The sequence below is a fragment of the Pseudorasbora parva genome, chromosome 2 (genome assembly GCF_024679245.1).
Source record: "Pseudorasbora parva isolate DD20220531a chromosome 2, ASM2467924v1, whole genome shotgun sequence".
Classification (NCBI taxonomy): domain Eukaryota; kingdom Metazoa; phylum Chordata; class Actinopteri; order Cypriniformes; family Gobionidae; genus Pseudorasbora; species Pseudorasbora parva.
This window is the reverse complement of record NC_090173.1, coordinates 14,424,718-14,442,111: the sequence shown is the minus strand read 5'-3', so window position 1 is coordinate 14,442,111 and position 17,394 is coordinate 14,424,718. Positions and strand designations below refer to the sequence as shown.

The 17,394-nt window shown below is 40.1% G+C and overlaps 1 protein-coding gene across 8 annotated transcripts in view; it reads right to left on the bottom strand.

The window, feature by feature from the left end:
* Window positions 1–7,065: 7,065 nt before the first annotated feature.
* The window catches only part of dnm2a (dynamin 2a), a 75,417-nt gene continuing 65,088 nt past the window's right edge, over window positions 7,066–17,394 (bottom strand). For 6 of the 8 annotated variants that reach the window (XM_067456832.1, XM_067456812.1, XM_067456847.1 and 3 more), the window contains 4 exons: window positions 14,389–14,553; window positions 14,071–14,294; window positions 13,002–13,229; window positions 7,066–9,295 (listed from right to left, as the gene is read on the bottom strand). In XM_067456832.1, coding sequence (XP_067312933.1) covers window positions 9,226–9,295; window positions 13,002–13,229; window positions 14,071–14,294; window positions 14,389–14,553 — 687 coding nt within the window. In that variant the 3' untranslated portion in view covers window positions 7,066–9,225. The remainder of the gene's footprint in view (window positions 9,296–13,001; window positions 13,230–14,070; window positions 14,295–14,388; window positions 14,554–17,394) is intronic. The other 2 variants (XM_067456819.1, XM_067456856.1) reach the window with 1 other exon arrangement.

Genomic DNA, 17,394 nt, shown 5'->3' with positions numbered 1-17,394 from the left:
TCATTAAACAACAAAGCTAGTATAAAAAAATTATGTACAACCATATTCATTAGAAACTGCCTATACATAAAGAGTCATTGAGTTTCAACAAAACATGACGCGCAGGTAAAGATTGTAATTTTCATCTTACGCACGCTATTAAAACTCCTTTATTCAGTAGAAATCACAAAACTAAATCTCAGAAGAGCCATTAAACAAGCAAAACATGAATATTAGAAGATTAAACGATATCGTCGCTGCATGAAATGTGGCAGTTTGACTCCAAACGTTCACAAATCCAAAAAACAGACCCAAGAAAGAAAGTGAAATGATTTGCTGCCTTCCTATATTTAAAGCTCAGATTCTGGAGTCCTGCAAACAGATCTGATTCACTGGCTTCTTTTAATGTGCGCTCGTGCTTTGAAGCTTAATGTTTACTTGAAACACATTTAATATTTGATATCAGTAATCGGCAAATACTTCATTAGACTGCTAAATTAAGTTAGAAAAAGACTAAAGTTATAAACCTAAAACTTTAACTTCTCTAGTCCCTTTGGAAATGATTCTGTAGTAAAGACCAAAACATCAGTGTTGAAACGTTGAACTGGTCTACTAATTTGATTGAACAAACGGCATGCTGGAACTATGTGTGTGTGTGTGTATCACCGTCTGTGTTCCCAAATGGAGCACAATGGTTGGTTTAAAGGTCACAATGCTTCTTATAGGCCACAAATCACCTGGCTAAATTCTCAGTATAGAACTACACTTCCCTTAATCTTAAAAGGCCAACCCATCAATTGGTTGCTCTGATCAGAAATCACAGAAAAAAGAAAAAAAAAACTAGTCTACACTTCATCATTAAAATATTTAAAATAAATTTGTGCCAAGTTGGGTCACGTGTCAACCAATCATATACTTTCTCTGATCTGGCAGGATCCAGCCACTCCCATAAATCATTGGCATCCCTGTAGTCTCTATAGTGTGGCAGGGATGATGTTTTTGTAGTTTAAAACCTGTAAACGAGTTAACATTTTAGTGCTTTTGGTTTCATCGTCCTGAAGTCAGTGGGTTTGGGTAAAATGCCTGAAATAAGGTCTGTGGTGAACAAAAGCGCAAGATATTTTTACGTTTTAGTCAATCCGATAAAATAACCTCTTGCGATTTTCTTAGTGCTTTTACGTGTCTTGTAAAAGGCAATTGATAACGAGTGGGAAAATTGGACTACAGAGGTTATCTGGGATATTAAACGTCATCACGGCGAAACAGATACCGAGTGTTTCTCAAACGCAAGGCTGCATATATCGGCTGCCGCGTCATCAAAAGTCGCTGAAGGCCGTCTCAATTTGAAGGATCCTTGAAAGGCAGCCTTCGTTTCATGTCCTTCATTCGGCCTGTTTTGAAGGACGCATCGGATGTATCCTTTCTCGGCCTTAGTGTTAGTTCACCCAAAAATGAAAATTATTTCATTAATTACTCACCCTCATGTCGTTGGACACCTGTAAGGCCTTCGTTCATCTTCAGAACACAAATGAAGATATTTTTGTTGAAAGCTGACGGCTGAGAAAGGCCTCCATTGGCATTCAGTACATTCCCACTGACCCACTCACAAGACCCATAAAAGGCACTAAAGACGTCGTTACAAAGTCCATCTCACTACAGTGGCTGTACAATAATGTTACAATGCGACGAAAATAGTTATTGTGCGCACAAAAATCTTTATTTTTGAATAAAGTCATCCAAGTTATTGACGTGAACTCGACGCATGCGTGAGAATATGATGCAGATCCGCCGTAATATACATGACCCGGAAGAGGAGGAGCGCCGCTATCACATGAGTTCACATCCGAGACCTACACGGAAGACAATAACTCGATTTCAATTTTTTTTGCGCACAAAAACAATTTTTGTCGCATTGTAACTATTGTACAGCCACTGTAGTGAGATGGACTTTGTAACAACGTCTTTATAGGTCTTGTGAGTGGGTCAGTGGGAATGTGCTGAATGCCAATGGAGGCCTTTCTGAAGCCTTTCTCAGCCATCAGCTTTCAACAAAAATATCTTTATTTGTGTTCCAAAGATGAACGAAGGTCTTACGGGTGTCCAACGGCATGAGGGTGAATAATTAATGAAATCATTTTCATTTTTGGGTGAACTAACCCTTTAACTCACCCACAAACACATTTAAATTCACAAAAAATACACAGATGGAAAACAAGTCAGTACTGAGCTTGTCCAAATGTATTAAATGTAAGACAAAGATGTTTTCAGACATGCTATCTTTTGTTTAGCTTTCAATGATTCACTAACACTAAACTGACAAGAACGTAAGTCACTGGAAGACGGCGGTCATTCGCTGTATTATTGCATTCAGAAAGCCAGTTAATATAAAGATTTGTAATATAAAGTATTTTACAAGAGTCAGAGAGACTGGGCTGGGATGCACGCAGTCTCTGTTGGATGCAGCCTTCCGTTTGAGAAACACACATAAACTTTACTCTAAAGTCAACTCACTAGTCGCTTTTACAGCCTTCAAATAGAGTAAAAATTATGCGTATTTGGCGTGCTGTCTGGAAATTTTGCCCGAACCCAGAGTATCCCCCCCTCCGTGATGGAGATAGTCTAGATTGTAGTTTATGATTGTTTTGATATTTATAGCAGTTGAAGGTAAATGGGCTGTCTATATACACCTCCTATCATTGATTAACTGATTCGTTTAATGTGCTCCTCTTGTGTTCCAATTGGGTTAATTATCTGAGCCTGCTCCACCTGTGTTTAGTTAGATTTAATTGTCTGCGCGTGCTTCTCCCGAGATTAGTTAATAAAACTTCAAATAATCCCACTCTTGCAAACTTTCAGGGAAAATGTTATTTAAAGACTGAAAGGTTTTGTCGGAAGTTTGTTTATAGCCTACATTTAGCTCCCTTTTCTTGCGATTGTATTTAGGCTTCAAAATTCAACATTGTGAAGATTATCATGATAAACTTTTGTCAGTCACTGACCTTATTTTCTGCAATAATCCAAAAGCCTAGTGGGTTTTTTTGGTCAAGGGAAACAGTGTGATGCAAACTTAAGGGATTGATCTACAAATTTAACACATCAATTCTGCAATATTTGAATTATATTGTATTTATTACTTTAAATCAATGACTCAAATTCATTAGTTTTCATTTATTCACCCGTGTTTTGCTTCAAATCAGTTTGCAATGCTGCAGTTCATCAGCTGGTTTGTTTTGTTCAAGGCTTAGAACTGTTTATATGTATTTTAACATATGAATAAAATACATGAGGAAAAACACTTCTGGAAAAGTAGGTCAACATTAGAAGTTGAAGTTGAAACGAGACCACTTCATGTGTGATCCATGAAGAATTTCACCTTTGCTCAAAAATAAAATAAAATAGCTTAGTGAAATTAGGTTGGCTTCTTTCTATACAAATGATAGATATCCTTAGGAAACGGGCATCGTGTTGTGGCGGTCTAGTAGAGCAGCCATACAGCACTGTACATTATGGTGGTCCTCCTCCGGAGCACTGGATCAGCTTCACCACTGGTTCTCCGGCCGTCGGGGAGGTGGACGTCTGTTCAACAACCGCAACCAAAACCACACCATCAGCAGTGAGAATTTCATTTACGTACGGTACAGAGTATGTTTACAGTAACTCAGGCTCTGATGAGGAATAAAGCGCTGAGGTTTTCATTATGACCGTGTGCTCTGTGTGAAGGAGGGGTGGAGTTAGAGTAATATCTCAAAAGCTTACACTGAGTCAAAGGCTGTTAAACACGAGAAACGTGTTACTCATGGTCACATGCGGATATTTGACACAACTAAACATCTGACTAATGACTCTAGTCATTATTCAGACAGGATCTTCCGTTTTTCTTTTTTACTTCCACATAGGAAACTTGCTCATGAGTCATGCTGAGAGAGAAAAATCAGCGTCACAGTGGATGTAGCAGTGATGGAGCCATGTGGTTTCAATCCTGTTCCTGAGACCTTTAACCCTGCAAATGTGATTCATAAGCTCCTTCCTGACTCGCATCACATTTGCTCTACACTATGCGTCTCCTATGCACGATTAGATTAGTCCATGCAAAAAAGAAAGAATTTCTGGTGAATATATAAACTATATGATTTTTGGCTACCCCTTGCACTATGAATGAGTTTGTGGAAGATCACCTCTGACAAGTTACATTAACTTAATACTAATTTTCAGTCGAAAAACTGTAAAATTGTCAGCTTTTTTTTAATAAATGAATAATAATAATCAGTGGCTCAGTCACTTAACTGAATATCGTGCGACGCAGCTGTGAAAAGCTAGCTGAATTAAAATTAGCTTAAGTAACATTTTGTCACAACTTAATTTAATTGTGTTCAATCAAACTAATATATTTACAACTAAAGTTTATTTGTGCTAAAACTACATGAATCATTTTTGTTGACATGAAATAACTTGGCAGTGGTGCAGTAGTTCCCAGCATGCTTTGAGAGGAAACTGCATTAGGAAAGTAAATATAGGGAATAAAGTGTTATTCTGTGGCGGGGTTTTTCTGTAAAGGGGGATATGTTGTTAGTTTATCTCAGTGTTAGGTAGTTTTTACTTGGCAGAGTAAACTTGGCTGGGTGGTTAACACATTAATTGTCTGTGGTGTGACAAACTCAGAACACGTCCAATTTTGACTTTAAATGTTCAGTTACTTTGGACATTTAGAGGAGTTTCTGTAATGTTTTTGTGATTACCATTATGCAGAAGATTGGTGCCTGTGGACACATATGTTGGTTGAATTTCAAGCTCTCAGTTAAATTTGTTTGTCCAATTCGGTTTTTAAAAAAATAAGCATTTTGTTTCTAAAATATGCTTGTAGTTATTCAACCGTTTTCTACTTCAGCTGAACTTGAATTTCTTTTGTTCATACAACTACATTTGTACAAATCACTCAATATAGTTGCACGTTCATGTGTTTTGAAGGCATGGCTTTCTGGATAGTCTGAAGGGAAAGTGTGATCGTATGCTACCGAAGCTAGCTTGCTATAGCTTCTCCTACCTTACCTTACCTTTAAAGGGTTAGTTTACCCCAAAATGAAAATGATTTCATTAATTACTCACCCTCATGTCGTTCGACACCCCCGTAAGACCTTCGTTCATCTTCAGAACACAAATGAAGATATTTTTGTTGAAAGCTGACGGCTGAGAAAGGCTTCAGAAAGGCCTCCATTGGCATTTAGTACATTCCCACTCACAAGACCCATAAAAGGCACTAAAGACGTCGTTACAAAGTCCATCTCACTACAGTGGCTGTACAATCATTCTACCAAGCGACGATAATACTTTTTGTGCGCAAAAAAACCCCTAAATAATGACTTTATCCGCCAAGTTATTGTCTTCCGTGTAGGTCTCGGATGTGAACTATGACAAACGGTGGAGCTGCATCATATTCTCGTGTATGGGTCGAGTTCACGTCAATAACTTAGTGGATGAAGTCATTATTTTGATTTTTGTGCGCACAATAACTATTTTCGTGGCATTGTAACATTATTGTACAGCCACTGTAGTGAGATGGACTTTGTAACGACGTCTTTAGTGCCTTTATGGGTCTTGTGAGTGGGTCAGTGGAAATATACTGAATGCCAATGGAGGCCTTTCTGAAGCCTTTCTCAGCCGTCAGCTTTCAACAAAAATATCTTCATTTGTGTTCTGAAGATGAACAAACGTGTTACAGGTGTCCAACGACATGAGGGTGAGTAATTAATGAAATCATTTTCATTTTTGGGTGAACTAACCCTTTAAACACCTGCGATTGGCCATCGCGTTCACACTCTCAACATAAGCGACTATACACGACACTTCAAAAACCCATTGTACCTTTTGACAACACTATATCCCTAATGAAACAAAAATATATAGCAGTATATTGGAAAATATCATGTAATACATTAGGCAATATATTCACATATATGGGATTTAATATTTATATTCACCAATATATTGCAATATATGAAAGCGGCAATCATTTGTATATTTTGCAATATATTACAGGAATATATATTATATTGTATAATACCATCAATATATTATTCCATGCATTTACAATATATTATAATATATTTTGAAGTAATATATTGGTAAATATATTTTCCTTTCATAAGGGATCGCACTTTGCAGTCAAGGTGCTTCTGCCTTTTACGTTCCAACATAATCATATTATCTAACAATTACAGTTATTATTTTTGTACTCCACTTTTAGACAAACTCGGATTCGGATCGCCAATGTCAGTTTGGCACGCGATCTGAATGATGAATCAATATGCTGATTCATAACCGTTCGAAACTTTGTTTTGAAATTGGCCCATCACTATACAAGTTATTTTTGCACACAAAAATTATTCTCGTCGCTTCATAAAATGATTGTAGAGCCGCTGTAGTGAGATGGGCTTTGTAACGACGTCTTTAGTGCCTTTCTGAGACCTCGGATTTCAACACTAATACCTTCATTTGTGTCTGAAGATGAACGGAGGTCTGACGGGTGTCGAACGACATTAGGGTGAGTAATTAATGACAGAATTTTCATTTTTGGGTGAACGAACCATTTAATTTACCCCCACCACACACAACTCTAGTGTATGAGTTATTTTGACATTTAACCGCATTTAATGCTCGTAGCTACCTTAAACCGTTTTTATTTGTTTGTTCTTTCAAACAGTAATATTTTATTGTATTAACTTTTTTTTATTTGTATTATTGTATTGTACATGTAATATAAATATATTCATATTTGTTAACATGTATTCTCACAGGCCTATAGAATGGTGTGTAAACAAATGTAAAAGGAAAACATTTATGAATAATTGATCAGCTCCATATCAGATAAAAGTGATCAAGGGCTTGGGGTTTTCCATCTCCCCCTGTTTGGGACGCAGTCATAGACTGAGACACCTTAAACGTGAAGCAGGATTGAAAGACACAAGAGCATCATCACACTACATCGGTTACCTCCGATTTATTTCAGTGAGAGCACAAAGAGGAAGAGATGCATGCTGGGAGAGACATGTCATGCTTAATCGAGGAGACGTGACACAAGGAAACACCGACCACCAGAGCACCAGACCTTTATTATACACAAAACCTTTTATTAGCTCACTTCCAATTCTCATTGTGCATTTCGCTCCGAGTCCATTTTAAATCGCTACACAGGCACTTGACAATTTGTTATTCCAAAAGCATACAAAAAGATCGTTAAATATGTCCTCGGTCCCTCACTCCATACAAAAGGACAGCATTATTAAAAGGAGAGACGGGGATCGGGTCAGCATAACCTTAGAGACCACGGGAAAGTTACGGCTGCAGTGATTCGGCCTTCGTCCAGTTCTTCACAGATGTTGAAGTCATTTGAGTCGGGAAAAGATAAAGCTGGATACAATTTATAATCAATCCTTGACTGGATTGTGAAGAAGGAACGACGGTTGCCATCAATGTAGCCGTAACACACAGTATTGAAAGCTAGTTTTTAAGTTCCACCTCATGTCCGACTCAAAGCCTTCAGATATTTACAGACATAGTGCTAAAAATCAAAGTCGCTCCCCCGCTTGCACCAAATCCCCATTACGGTCCTCAAGTTAATCGAGAAAACTAAATTTGCACGCACATCAATAGAAGCAAACATCACAGATTCTGCAAACCAAAACCGGATCGATAGGAAACCGACTGGACCGCTTTCACTCTGAATTATGTTCAACTATTATTATATTTATGCACAAATCTGTCGATAGCGAAGAATATCGTTCATTCAACTCCGATGCAAACAGTTTGGGAAATTAACACGAAGACAGATGCCAAGGTTATAAATAATTCATGAAATATGCGTGTTAGTACATCTATGACGTCTACATGAAGAATTTGTTTCACCGTTTTGCTGTCAAAAAGTTCCCCGTGTCAAGATTGAACGGACTGGTTCCATATAGCAAACGCCCCCTGACCCCAAATACACCTGCATGTACCATGTTCAGCGACCCCATGTTTGAGTGCATTCCCACTTCCTGTAGCGCCCTTTCCCCCGACCCTCATTATTCCCGCCAAATAAAAGAGCCCCATAAAGGCAGATTAATTTAAGTTACAATGATCAAAACGCTAAGCTACCAGATTTGGAGTGGGATGTTACCTGAGACACTATCTTACAGAGCGCCGACGGGCCGTCCCGTCGCCAGTGGTTACCGCGCTTTCCAGGATTATATTCATATACACAAATTATTATTTGTATAAACAGCCCATCACAGAGATTTGCATACAAATCGAGCCTATTTAAGAAAATTCCCGTCCATGAAACTAGAAGTGCTTTTTAAGAACCAAATTTCCCAACACGACAGAAAGAGGGTGTTGAGTGTTAACGTCAAATATGAGTGTCTAGGTTTTTTCATTGTGAGCTCTTCATCTGATTGGTTAGCTGCTATGAAGTCATAATGAACAGTCACCTGGTACTAGGTGCTGAATTCCAGGACCCACCGAATGATGTGTCCCTAGTAGGCGCAATCGTGACAGTAGGGTTAGGATTGGGATTACGTCGGATCAGCACAATACTAGGGTCACAGAACACCGGAAATCATGAACACAATAAACGGCCAATTGAACATGGAAACCACTATTGAAAGAATGACATCAGATCAAAATAAACTCCACATAGAATAATGGTAATGGTGTCTTATTTCAGCATTTCAAGTTAAGAATCAAGAAAACACAGAATGAAATCAAAAAAAGTGTGTCTATAACGAGAAAGAGGTCTTCAACCACCCTTCAGTTACCCAAGAACAGGAAGACGACAGGCTAGTGTGTACTAGCTTGCACAGTGCTTGTATACATCTTATCCCACATTAAGCCGCTAGTCAGAGAGGAGGCACGAGTCGTCTAATGTTGGTTCGTCTACACGAGTTGAGTAGGATACCCCCTGGTGGTCACCTGACCTATGTGAGTGATACAATGACTGAAAGTTGGAGGCCACTACACCCTTTAAGTCACTCTATATATTTGAACAAAATAACAACAACAATAATATTTTTTTGTTGAATAGTTATGTGCTTAATTTAGACCTCTGGGCTTTAAAAGTAGGGATGTGATTAGCAGCACTGATCAGAGGACAGTTCGAGTGGATTATTAAGGTCTATTGGTCAGGCTGTGTGTGTAGACACGCGTGCACGTTTCAGTGCAGCGCTCCAGCCCTTCCTCTCAGCCCGAGCACACTATGGTGCCCGGCGCACGGGTCTAGTCTAGCAGGGAGGGCTCGGCGGGGCGGATAATGGTGGGCCGGTTGGGAGCGCCAGGGGGTCTTCTGCTGCAGGAGGAGAAAAGAGTGAGAAACAGAGGTGAGACATACCCACAACCATAGGGAACCGACTGAGGAGAAGGGATACGAAATTAGACGAGGTGGACAACAAAGACTAGATGAGGCTACATGAGAGGAGATGAGAAAAGACAAAAGTTGAGGACAGACGAGACTAGATGAGGCCACACGAGAGGAGATGAGAAAAGACAAAAGTTGAGGACAGACGAGACTAGATGAGGCCACACGAGAGGAGATGAGAAAAGACAAAAGTTGAGGACAGACGAGACTAGATGAGGCTACACGAGAGGAGATGAGAAAAGACAAAAGTTGAGGAGAGGACGAGACTAGATGAGGCTACACGAGAGGAGATGAGAAAAGACAAAAGTTGAGGACAGACGAGACTAGATGAGGCTACACGAGAGGAGATGAGAAAAGACAAAAGTTGAGGAGAGATGAGACTAGATGAGACAAGAAAAGACAAAAGTTGAGGAGAAATGAGACTAGATGAGGCTACACGAGATGAGATGAGAAAAGACAAAAGTTGAGAAAAGATGAGACTAGATGAGGCTACACGAGATGAGATGAGAGCAGTTTTAGAAGTAACGTGTTAGTGTAAATCTACTACTTTTAGCGGTAGCACGCATGTAACTAAACATTTTTTAATCCAGTAACGCAATTAGAATGACTGAAAATGAAATGAGTTTGTTACTCACGTTACTCTCTTTTGTGAAAAATGAATGCTTGCAGACAAGAAGCTCAAATGTAGCCAGGCCTGATTTTTTTATTTTTTTATTACACATCGTTGCAACCGTTAAAATAGTTAAATGTCAAAGTAGCAACCCTCTATGCCCACCTTGGCAATAGAATCGCCATTGGCTAGTACATTTTTTAGTTTACTCGCCAGACTAATATATTTTATTATATTATACTTACACCAAATGTATCAATCATGTTATGATATTATGATAATCTAGCACTATTAATGATATAACTTGAGTAATCAGAACTAAAACTGTTTTATAAATGGATAGTTGTCATTTAACTGAAGTTTGGACTGGTGGTGGTGCTTAGGATATTGTTGGTGTTTCTGTAAAACAAAAAAAGATAATTGTAATATAATATGTTTTTGAAGTTGAAGTTGGATTGATGAGCTGCTGGGTTCATGAATATTAATAACGTTGATAGTAGGGTGACCAAACGTCCTGTTTTCCCAGGACATGTCCTGTTTTCAAGTCCTGCCCTGACCCTAATATAACAATTTTCTATCTATACAGAGGGGGCATACTTTAAATGTGTTGAAATTTATAAGGAATCTTGAGTAAACTTCCGAGTACCATTTGAGTATCTCATTGCCAGGCAAAACGTCCTGGTTTTCGGTAATCAAAATATGGTCACTCTAGTAGACAGCATTGGCTATCGACGTAATTTGCTGAAATCCAAACAGGGACAGAAAAAGATGAGCGCCAGCCAATGAGATTGCCGTTTGGGCATTAGTCCCGCCCACTACCAGAAAAAACGGCATATACGGCTTGTTCTTAAAAGCTGAATAATTCTAAATGAACTCTTGTATTTTGACAGGATGATACAACAAAGAATACTGTTAAAGGTGCCCTAGAATGAAAAAATTGAATTAACCTTACCATAGTGAAATAATAAGAGTTCAGTACATGGACATCACATACTGTGAGTCTCAAACACCATTGCCTCCTACTTCTTATGTAAATCTCGTAAATCAAAAACACCACGGAAAAAAAAGTGCTTCTCAACATAAACCCAACCGTGACGCAAACGTTGGGGATCATTTATATAATGCACGCCCCCAACATTTGCATCTGTCCAACAAGCCGAATCTACTGATGGTAAACAAGACACTCGAAGATAGCAAAAACAGCTCTCATGACACATGGTTGAGGTTTATTATAATCAGATACCACAATAAATCGTTCGTTTGTTTGGCCCATTACAAGCAAGCTTCGCTCAGCGTCTTAAACTGAAGAAAGGGGCAACTATATTCCTGCAAGCAGTAAATAATTTATCCACTTATGGACTGTTTAAACAATTTCTGATTAAAATAAAAAGTTTCTTAGAGAGACCGAATTGTCTAGATAACGCAAGATATTAGTACAGTAACGATAGGATACTCCAAGTACCATACAAAACTAAATAGTGTGTCTAATGACAAAGGTTAATATTATTTTGTATTACAAAATACAACCATAGATACTTTGGTTACAGATCGTTCTCGCGATTCTTCTAGCAAACGTCACCTTGTCCACTATATAAGTTAAGACGATACTCAATGGAGATTGATAAAATGCAGCTTACTTGTTTATTGGTGTTTTCATATCGTCCGTGCGCGAGAGAGAGAGAGAGAGCGTGCATATGGTTGCCAGATTGGACATGTTTAGGTAAAAACCGGAGTGTATACGGGTTTCTTTTCACAGAAAAGCTCTGTTTGGGGGATTTAAATTACTGAAATCTGGCAACTGCACAAACGCGAGCTCTTTCTCGCGCGTGGATGATCTGAAAACGACAAATAAACAAGTAATCTGCATTTTATCAATCTCCATTTGAGATGTTTTGCTTAGTTTCATTCAGTCGGTCTGTGTTCTGTCAGGATTCACGAGCCGCTTCACTGAACTGCTGAAATAAGCCAATCAGAGCAGAGCTGAACTTTAATATTCATGTCTCTTCCAAATAAGGCAAAAACAGAGCAGTACATCCTAGGGACAATTTATAGGGTTGTAAATGGACCTGTAAAAGGTAATGGTGACTGTACCTGGAGAATTTTTTTCCCTTAAATAAGCCACATAGCCTCTATGTAGATATCAGAGAACAAATTAACATATTGTTTCAAATCATTCTAGGGCACCTTTAACATGTAGCGTGTCGATTCTGCGTAATATGTAAAACTCTTGCGCGTGGGCGTGTCTGTTTGTGAGAAAAGCGACGGCGAGTTGTGCGCCTTCACACTGGCTTGCGGCACGTCATCAGATGAGCTGAGAAACTCTCACGATTGAAAGTGTTCAGTGCGAGTCAGAGTGTTCAGCGAGTGACAATATCTATGCTTAACTTATTCTCAACCTCTAACACACACACTGGTGAGTAAAATCTAAGAATTTATTAGCCAACAGCTAATGACAGACATTATTTAGTCGCCCAGAGTGAACATTTACTCACATATGCAAGTGTTTTACTCGTATTGTGGAGGACTGAAGTAGTGTTATTTTGTTTAGTTTGTCAAGTTGTTAAGTTAATTTAGAAAAATGTTTGGAGCAGTTTTTTGTTAAAAAAACTACTAGAAAATGAGAAAACACAAGAAGAGATGGGGAGACACCAGTTGAGAACAGATGAGATGAGAAAATGCTAAATGAAACTGAGCAAGCACGAGGAAAGAAAAAAAAAACAGATGAGAAGAGAAAAGATGGAAGGAGAAGAGATGAGGCTAGATGAGAAAAGATGAAAAGACGACGAGGCTACACGAGAAGACCTCTGAAGAAAACAGATGAGTTGAGATTGAAAGAGGAAAAAGACTACACTGGAAGGTTGAGAATATGCTGAGAAAAAAATAGAGTACGTTACAGGAGAGAATAACTGAAGAAACCTCGCTCAACAAACGTTCACTCCTCTGAGCCTCAGACACCTCATTCTCACACACACTCACATGCGAGAACACATATCTACATGGAGGTGACTCGCTGGCTGATGGTCTTACCTGGGAATGCCCGGAGGGATGCGGGCGGGGCGGGACGGGATCTGAGGAGGGGCGCTGAAAGGATCCTGGCTGCTGTTGCCGAAGGCATTCATGGGCCGAGAGGGAATGGGCGGGGCTATGAAGGCAGGGGTGGGGTTAAGAGTGGGCGGGCCTGGTGTTGGACCTCTTACTGCTGGAGGCCTGCTGGGGGCCGGGGCCGTTGTAGGCGGTCTGCGCTGTGGGGTGGGGCTACACAGGGAAGGGAAAGAAGAAACGGGATTATAGCCAAGCGTTTCCACCGCAGGAACTTTCCCCAGGAACTTTGGGGTGGTACTCGGTGTGTTTCGACCGCAGGAACCAGGGTCTAAATGAAGTTCCGGGTAAATATTTCCCCCTCCTCGCAAGGTGGTACTTTTTTTTAAAGTTCAGGAACTTTCGAGGGTGGGACTTGGGCGCTGAACATGCTGATTGGTTGAGCTCACGCAGCATTTTAATTCAACCGGCAAGTCTTTTGCGAGGGTCATTCTGCGTTTAGTAAATATCAGTCTTGCTCTTTCAGTCTGATGGCCCGCATTCGTCTCGGTCAATAATGTCCGTAATAGCTGATTATAACAAAAATCTAGCTTTACAAGCTTTCAGAATACGCTTTAGTATCAGCGCTGTTTTCCGCCGTTTGGTTAATCACCTCTTTAGTAAACCAATACATAACCAGAAAAAGCAGCACAGCTTGAATCTCCTCACTACTTGTTATTGTTGCAGACATTTGTCGCGCAAAAAAGATTAGTGTTCGTCGCTGATTGGGAGTAGCAGTCGCGCGCAGTCCAACATCACCGGACTAATTTGCCTAATCTTCACGGTACTTTAGACCCCGGTGGAAACGCAGACAGTAGCAGGTCTAGGCGGAAAAAAGTTCCTGGTACAAATTGTTCCGGGTAATTTCGGTGGAAACGGGGCTTATTTCTCAGACTATAATCGTACCAACACAATCTATAATCGTTGCATCCCTACTATACTGTATACTAGAAGTCCATTCTGAACAAGGGAAGAGCACAATAATGGGAATCTAAATGCATGTTGCTGGTGTTCTAACCTCGACTCCGGCATCCAGCTGTCGTTCACGGGCGGAGGCACGGGGGTGGAGATAGTGCTGGTGCTGATGTCTCCGATGATGCTGAGGGCCTCTTTGATGGCATGGTACATACGAAGCATCTCTTCTCTGCGCTGGGCCTGGTCAGCAGACTCCTCCATCAGACTGTTCTGATCTCCTGAGGAGTACAGGTACGCCAGCAGCTCCGAATGGATGAAGTCTTTAGCCTGGGGGACAGAAAGAAAAGACAGGAGAAGATGAAGACGAGATGGCGTTTGCAATACGTTACAATATTAACTGCTTAAACAGTTGTGCACTCACGCTGTTGATCATGAGATGCATGATAGTCTTGGGCATGAGGTCTCTGATGGTCTTGTTGACGATACCAATGTAGGAGTCCACCAAGTTACGGATGGTCTCCACCTGCCTCTCCAGCTGAGGGTCCATGGAGAAGGTGTCGGCTGGGGCAGTATCTTCTGACTCCACCTACACACACATATACACTGAATGACTATGGCGTTTGAAAGACTATGAAATACAAAGTGACCTATATATTTCATCGTGGTATTGTTGAAAATGCTGAGTGGCTAGTAACTTTGGAAAACAACTAGCCTCAGTGGCCGGTGAACAAAAAAGTTAATGTCAAGCCCTGATAGTAATGTTTGGCTTTAGAAGCATCACCACCACTACTACAACTATTTCTACTAACACTACTACGTCTACATTAATCTGAATTAAAATGGCGTTTTCCATTTCAAAACGCTCCCAGTCCACGCTCTTGTTATCAAGAGTTTTCCAAAAGTTGCTCTCCCACACGAAACATCACAAAATGCTTCAATCACCACACTCTGCATGCATAAAACATAATAAAAGCTCCTGGGATGATACTGTGAGAGCAGAGATCATCTTCTTTCGGCTTTTCCCTTCAGGGGTCGCCACAGCAAATCATCTGCCTCCATCTAGTCCTATCCTCTGTATCCTCTTCTCTCAGACCGACTACCTTCATGTCCTCCTTCACTACATCCATAAACCTCCTCTTTGGTCTTCCTCTTGACCTCCTGCCTGGCAGCTCTAACTTTAGCATCCTTTTTCAGATATATATTTCACTCTCCCTCATCTGAACCTGTCCAAACCATCTGAATCTGGCCTCTCTAACTTTGTCTCCAAAACATCTCACGTGCTGTCCCTCTGATGTACTCCTTCCTGATCCTATCCATCCTCGTCACTCCCAAAGAGAACCTCAACATCTTCAGCTCTGCTACCTCTAGCTCTTCCTCCTGTCTTTTCCTCAGTGCAACTGTCTCCAAACCATACAACATTGCTGGTCTCACTACTGTCCTGTACACCTTTCCTTTCATTCTTGCTGGTACTCTTTTATCACACAACAGACCGCTCCACCTCTTTTCCACAATCCCCATTGCTCTGGACTGTTGACCCTAAGTACTTAAAATCCTGCACCTTCTTTACCTCTTCTCCCTGTAACCTCACTGTTCCACTTGGTTCTCTCTCATTCACACACATGTATTCTGTCTTGCCGCGACTAACCTTTATTCCACTTCTCTCCAGAGAAAGCCTCCACCTCTCTAGACTTTCCTCCACCTGCTCCCTGCTCTCAGTACAGATCACAATGTCATCCAGAAACATCATACTCCATGAAGATTCCTGTCTGACCTCATCTGTCAGCCTGTCCATCACCACCGCAAACAAGAAGGGGCTCAGAGCCGATCCTTGATGCAGTCCCACCTTCACTGTGTGTCTCCTGCAAGTGCAAGTCCTCTGTCTCACCTACGGCACACATTACCACTGTCCTACTGCTCTCATACATATCCTGGACCACTCTAACACTTCTCTGCCACTCCAGACCTCCTCATACATGATATTCTTCCAACACGGTCGTTTTATTAGCAAAATATCCCATCATTCACTGTTGTGTCCAGGTTGCATTCAAAACGACACATTTTTTCCTGCAGGACAGCAATTGCGAGCAAATCATCTTTGCAGGAATGAAATATGAAGAGTCTATGAAGAAACATTTCTCTTTAGCAACACTATGAACATATAAAGTAGGCAAAACAATGCCGGTATAATCCTTACCCTTACGAAACAAAAATATATTTTTATATTCCAAAAATATACAGGAATATATAATATATTGTATAATACCATCAATATATTATTCCATATATTTCAAGTAATATATTGGTGAATATATTTTCCTTTCGTAAGGGTATAATAGATATCTATGGGTACAATATGTGCCACATTGCTAAACATGCGTCACTGTTGTCGAAGTACACGCTACAAGGCGAAAACAACATTTTCACATTTCTCCACTTGGGAGAGATTTTTTTTAAAAAGCTCCATCTTTGATGACAAAAACACTGTCTCAGTGTGTGTGTGTGTGTGTGTGTGTGTGTGTGTGACTCTTTAGCTCCCACCCACTGCACTCCTTCATGAGTTCGGTTGTTTTCAGAAAGAATCGGTACAGCGTATCAGTCTTTTATAAATCTGATAAAAATAAAGACGGAGATATGGAGGATGCAAAACAACTCTATAGGTACTCAAGATTAACATGAGACTGGCAGAAACTGTGAGTGTTATGCCCCTTTAAGCAGCACAGCTGTTTTCCACTCTGACAATAATACAAATATATATTTCTTGAGCATCAAATCATCATATTAGAATGATTTCTGAAGGATCATGTGACACTGAAGACTGGAGTAATGATGCTGAAAATTCACTCATAAATGAGAAGGGTTTTACTGTATTTCTGAGCAAAATACATTGGGAAGCATTAGGGTTGGGTATCATTTAGTTTTTTTACGATTCCGGTGCAAAACTGGTACTTTTAAAATGGTACCGGTGCCCAAACGGTGCGTGAACCGATACTTTAAAAAAAAAGAGCCACAAAACAATGGTGGATGACATTAAATAGACATTAAATATAATTGTTTTTTTTTTTTTAATTCCTTATATTGAACAATTTATGAAAAGTTTAAAGTATACTTTAATATATAATTAGATTAGGGATGCACCGAATCCAGATTTTTGAGGTTCGGCCGAATACCGAATCCACTGGTTAAGATTCTGCCGAATCCGAAACCGAATCCAACTCCCATCCTCAGTCCATTATCACAGTAAACACATTAATGACATAAACAACGTTTAAGGCAGTGTATTTTTAATGTAATTTTAATAAAAAAAAAACATTGTGCCAGGATGACTGTGCCGTATTGCTGTCAGTAGATTCCTTCATGCACAAAAAAAAACGGATCAGCGCTTCTTTTACGTCCTTACGTAATGACGTCATTTCTATCATACCGGCGG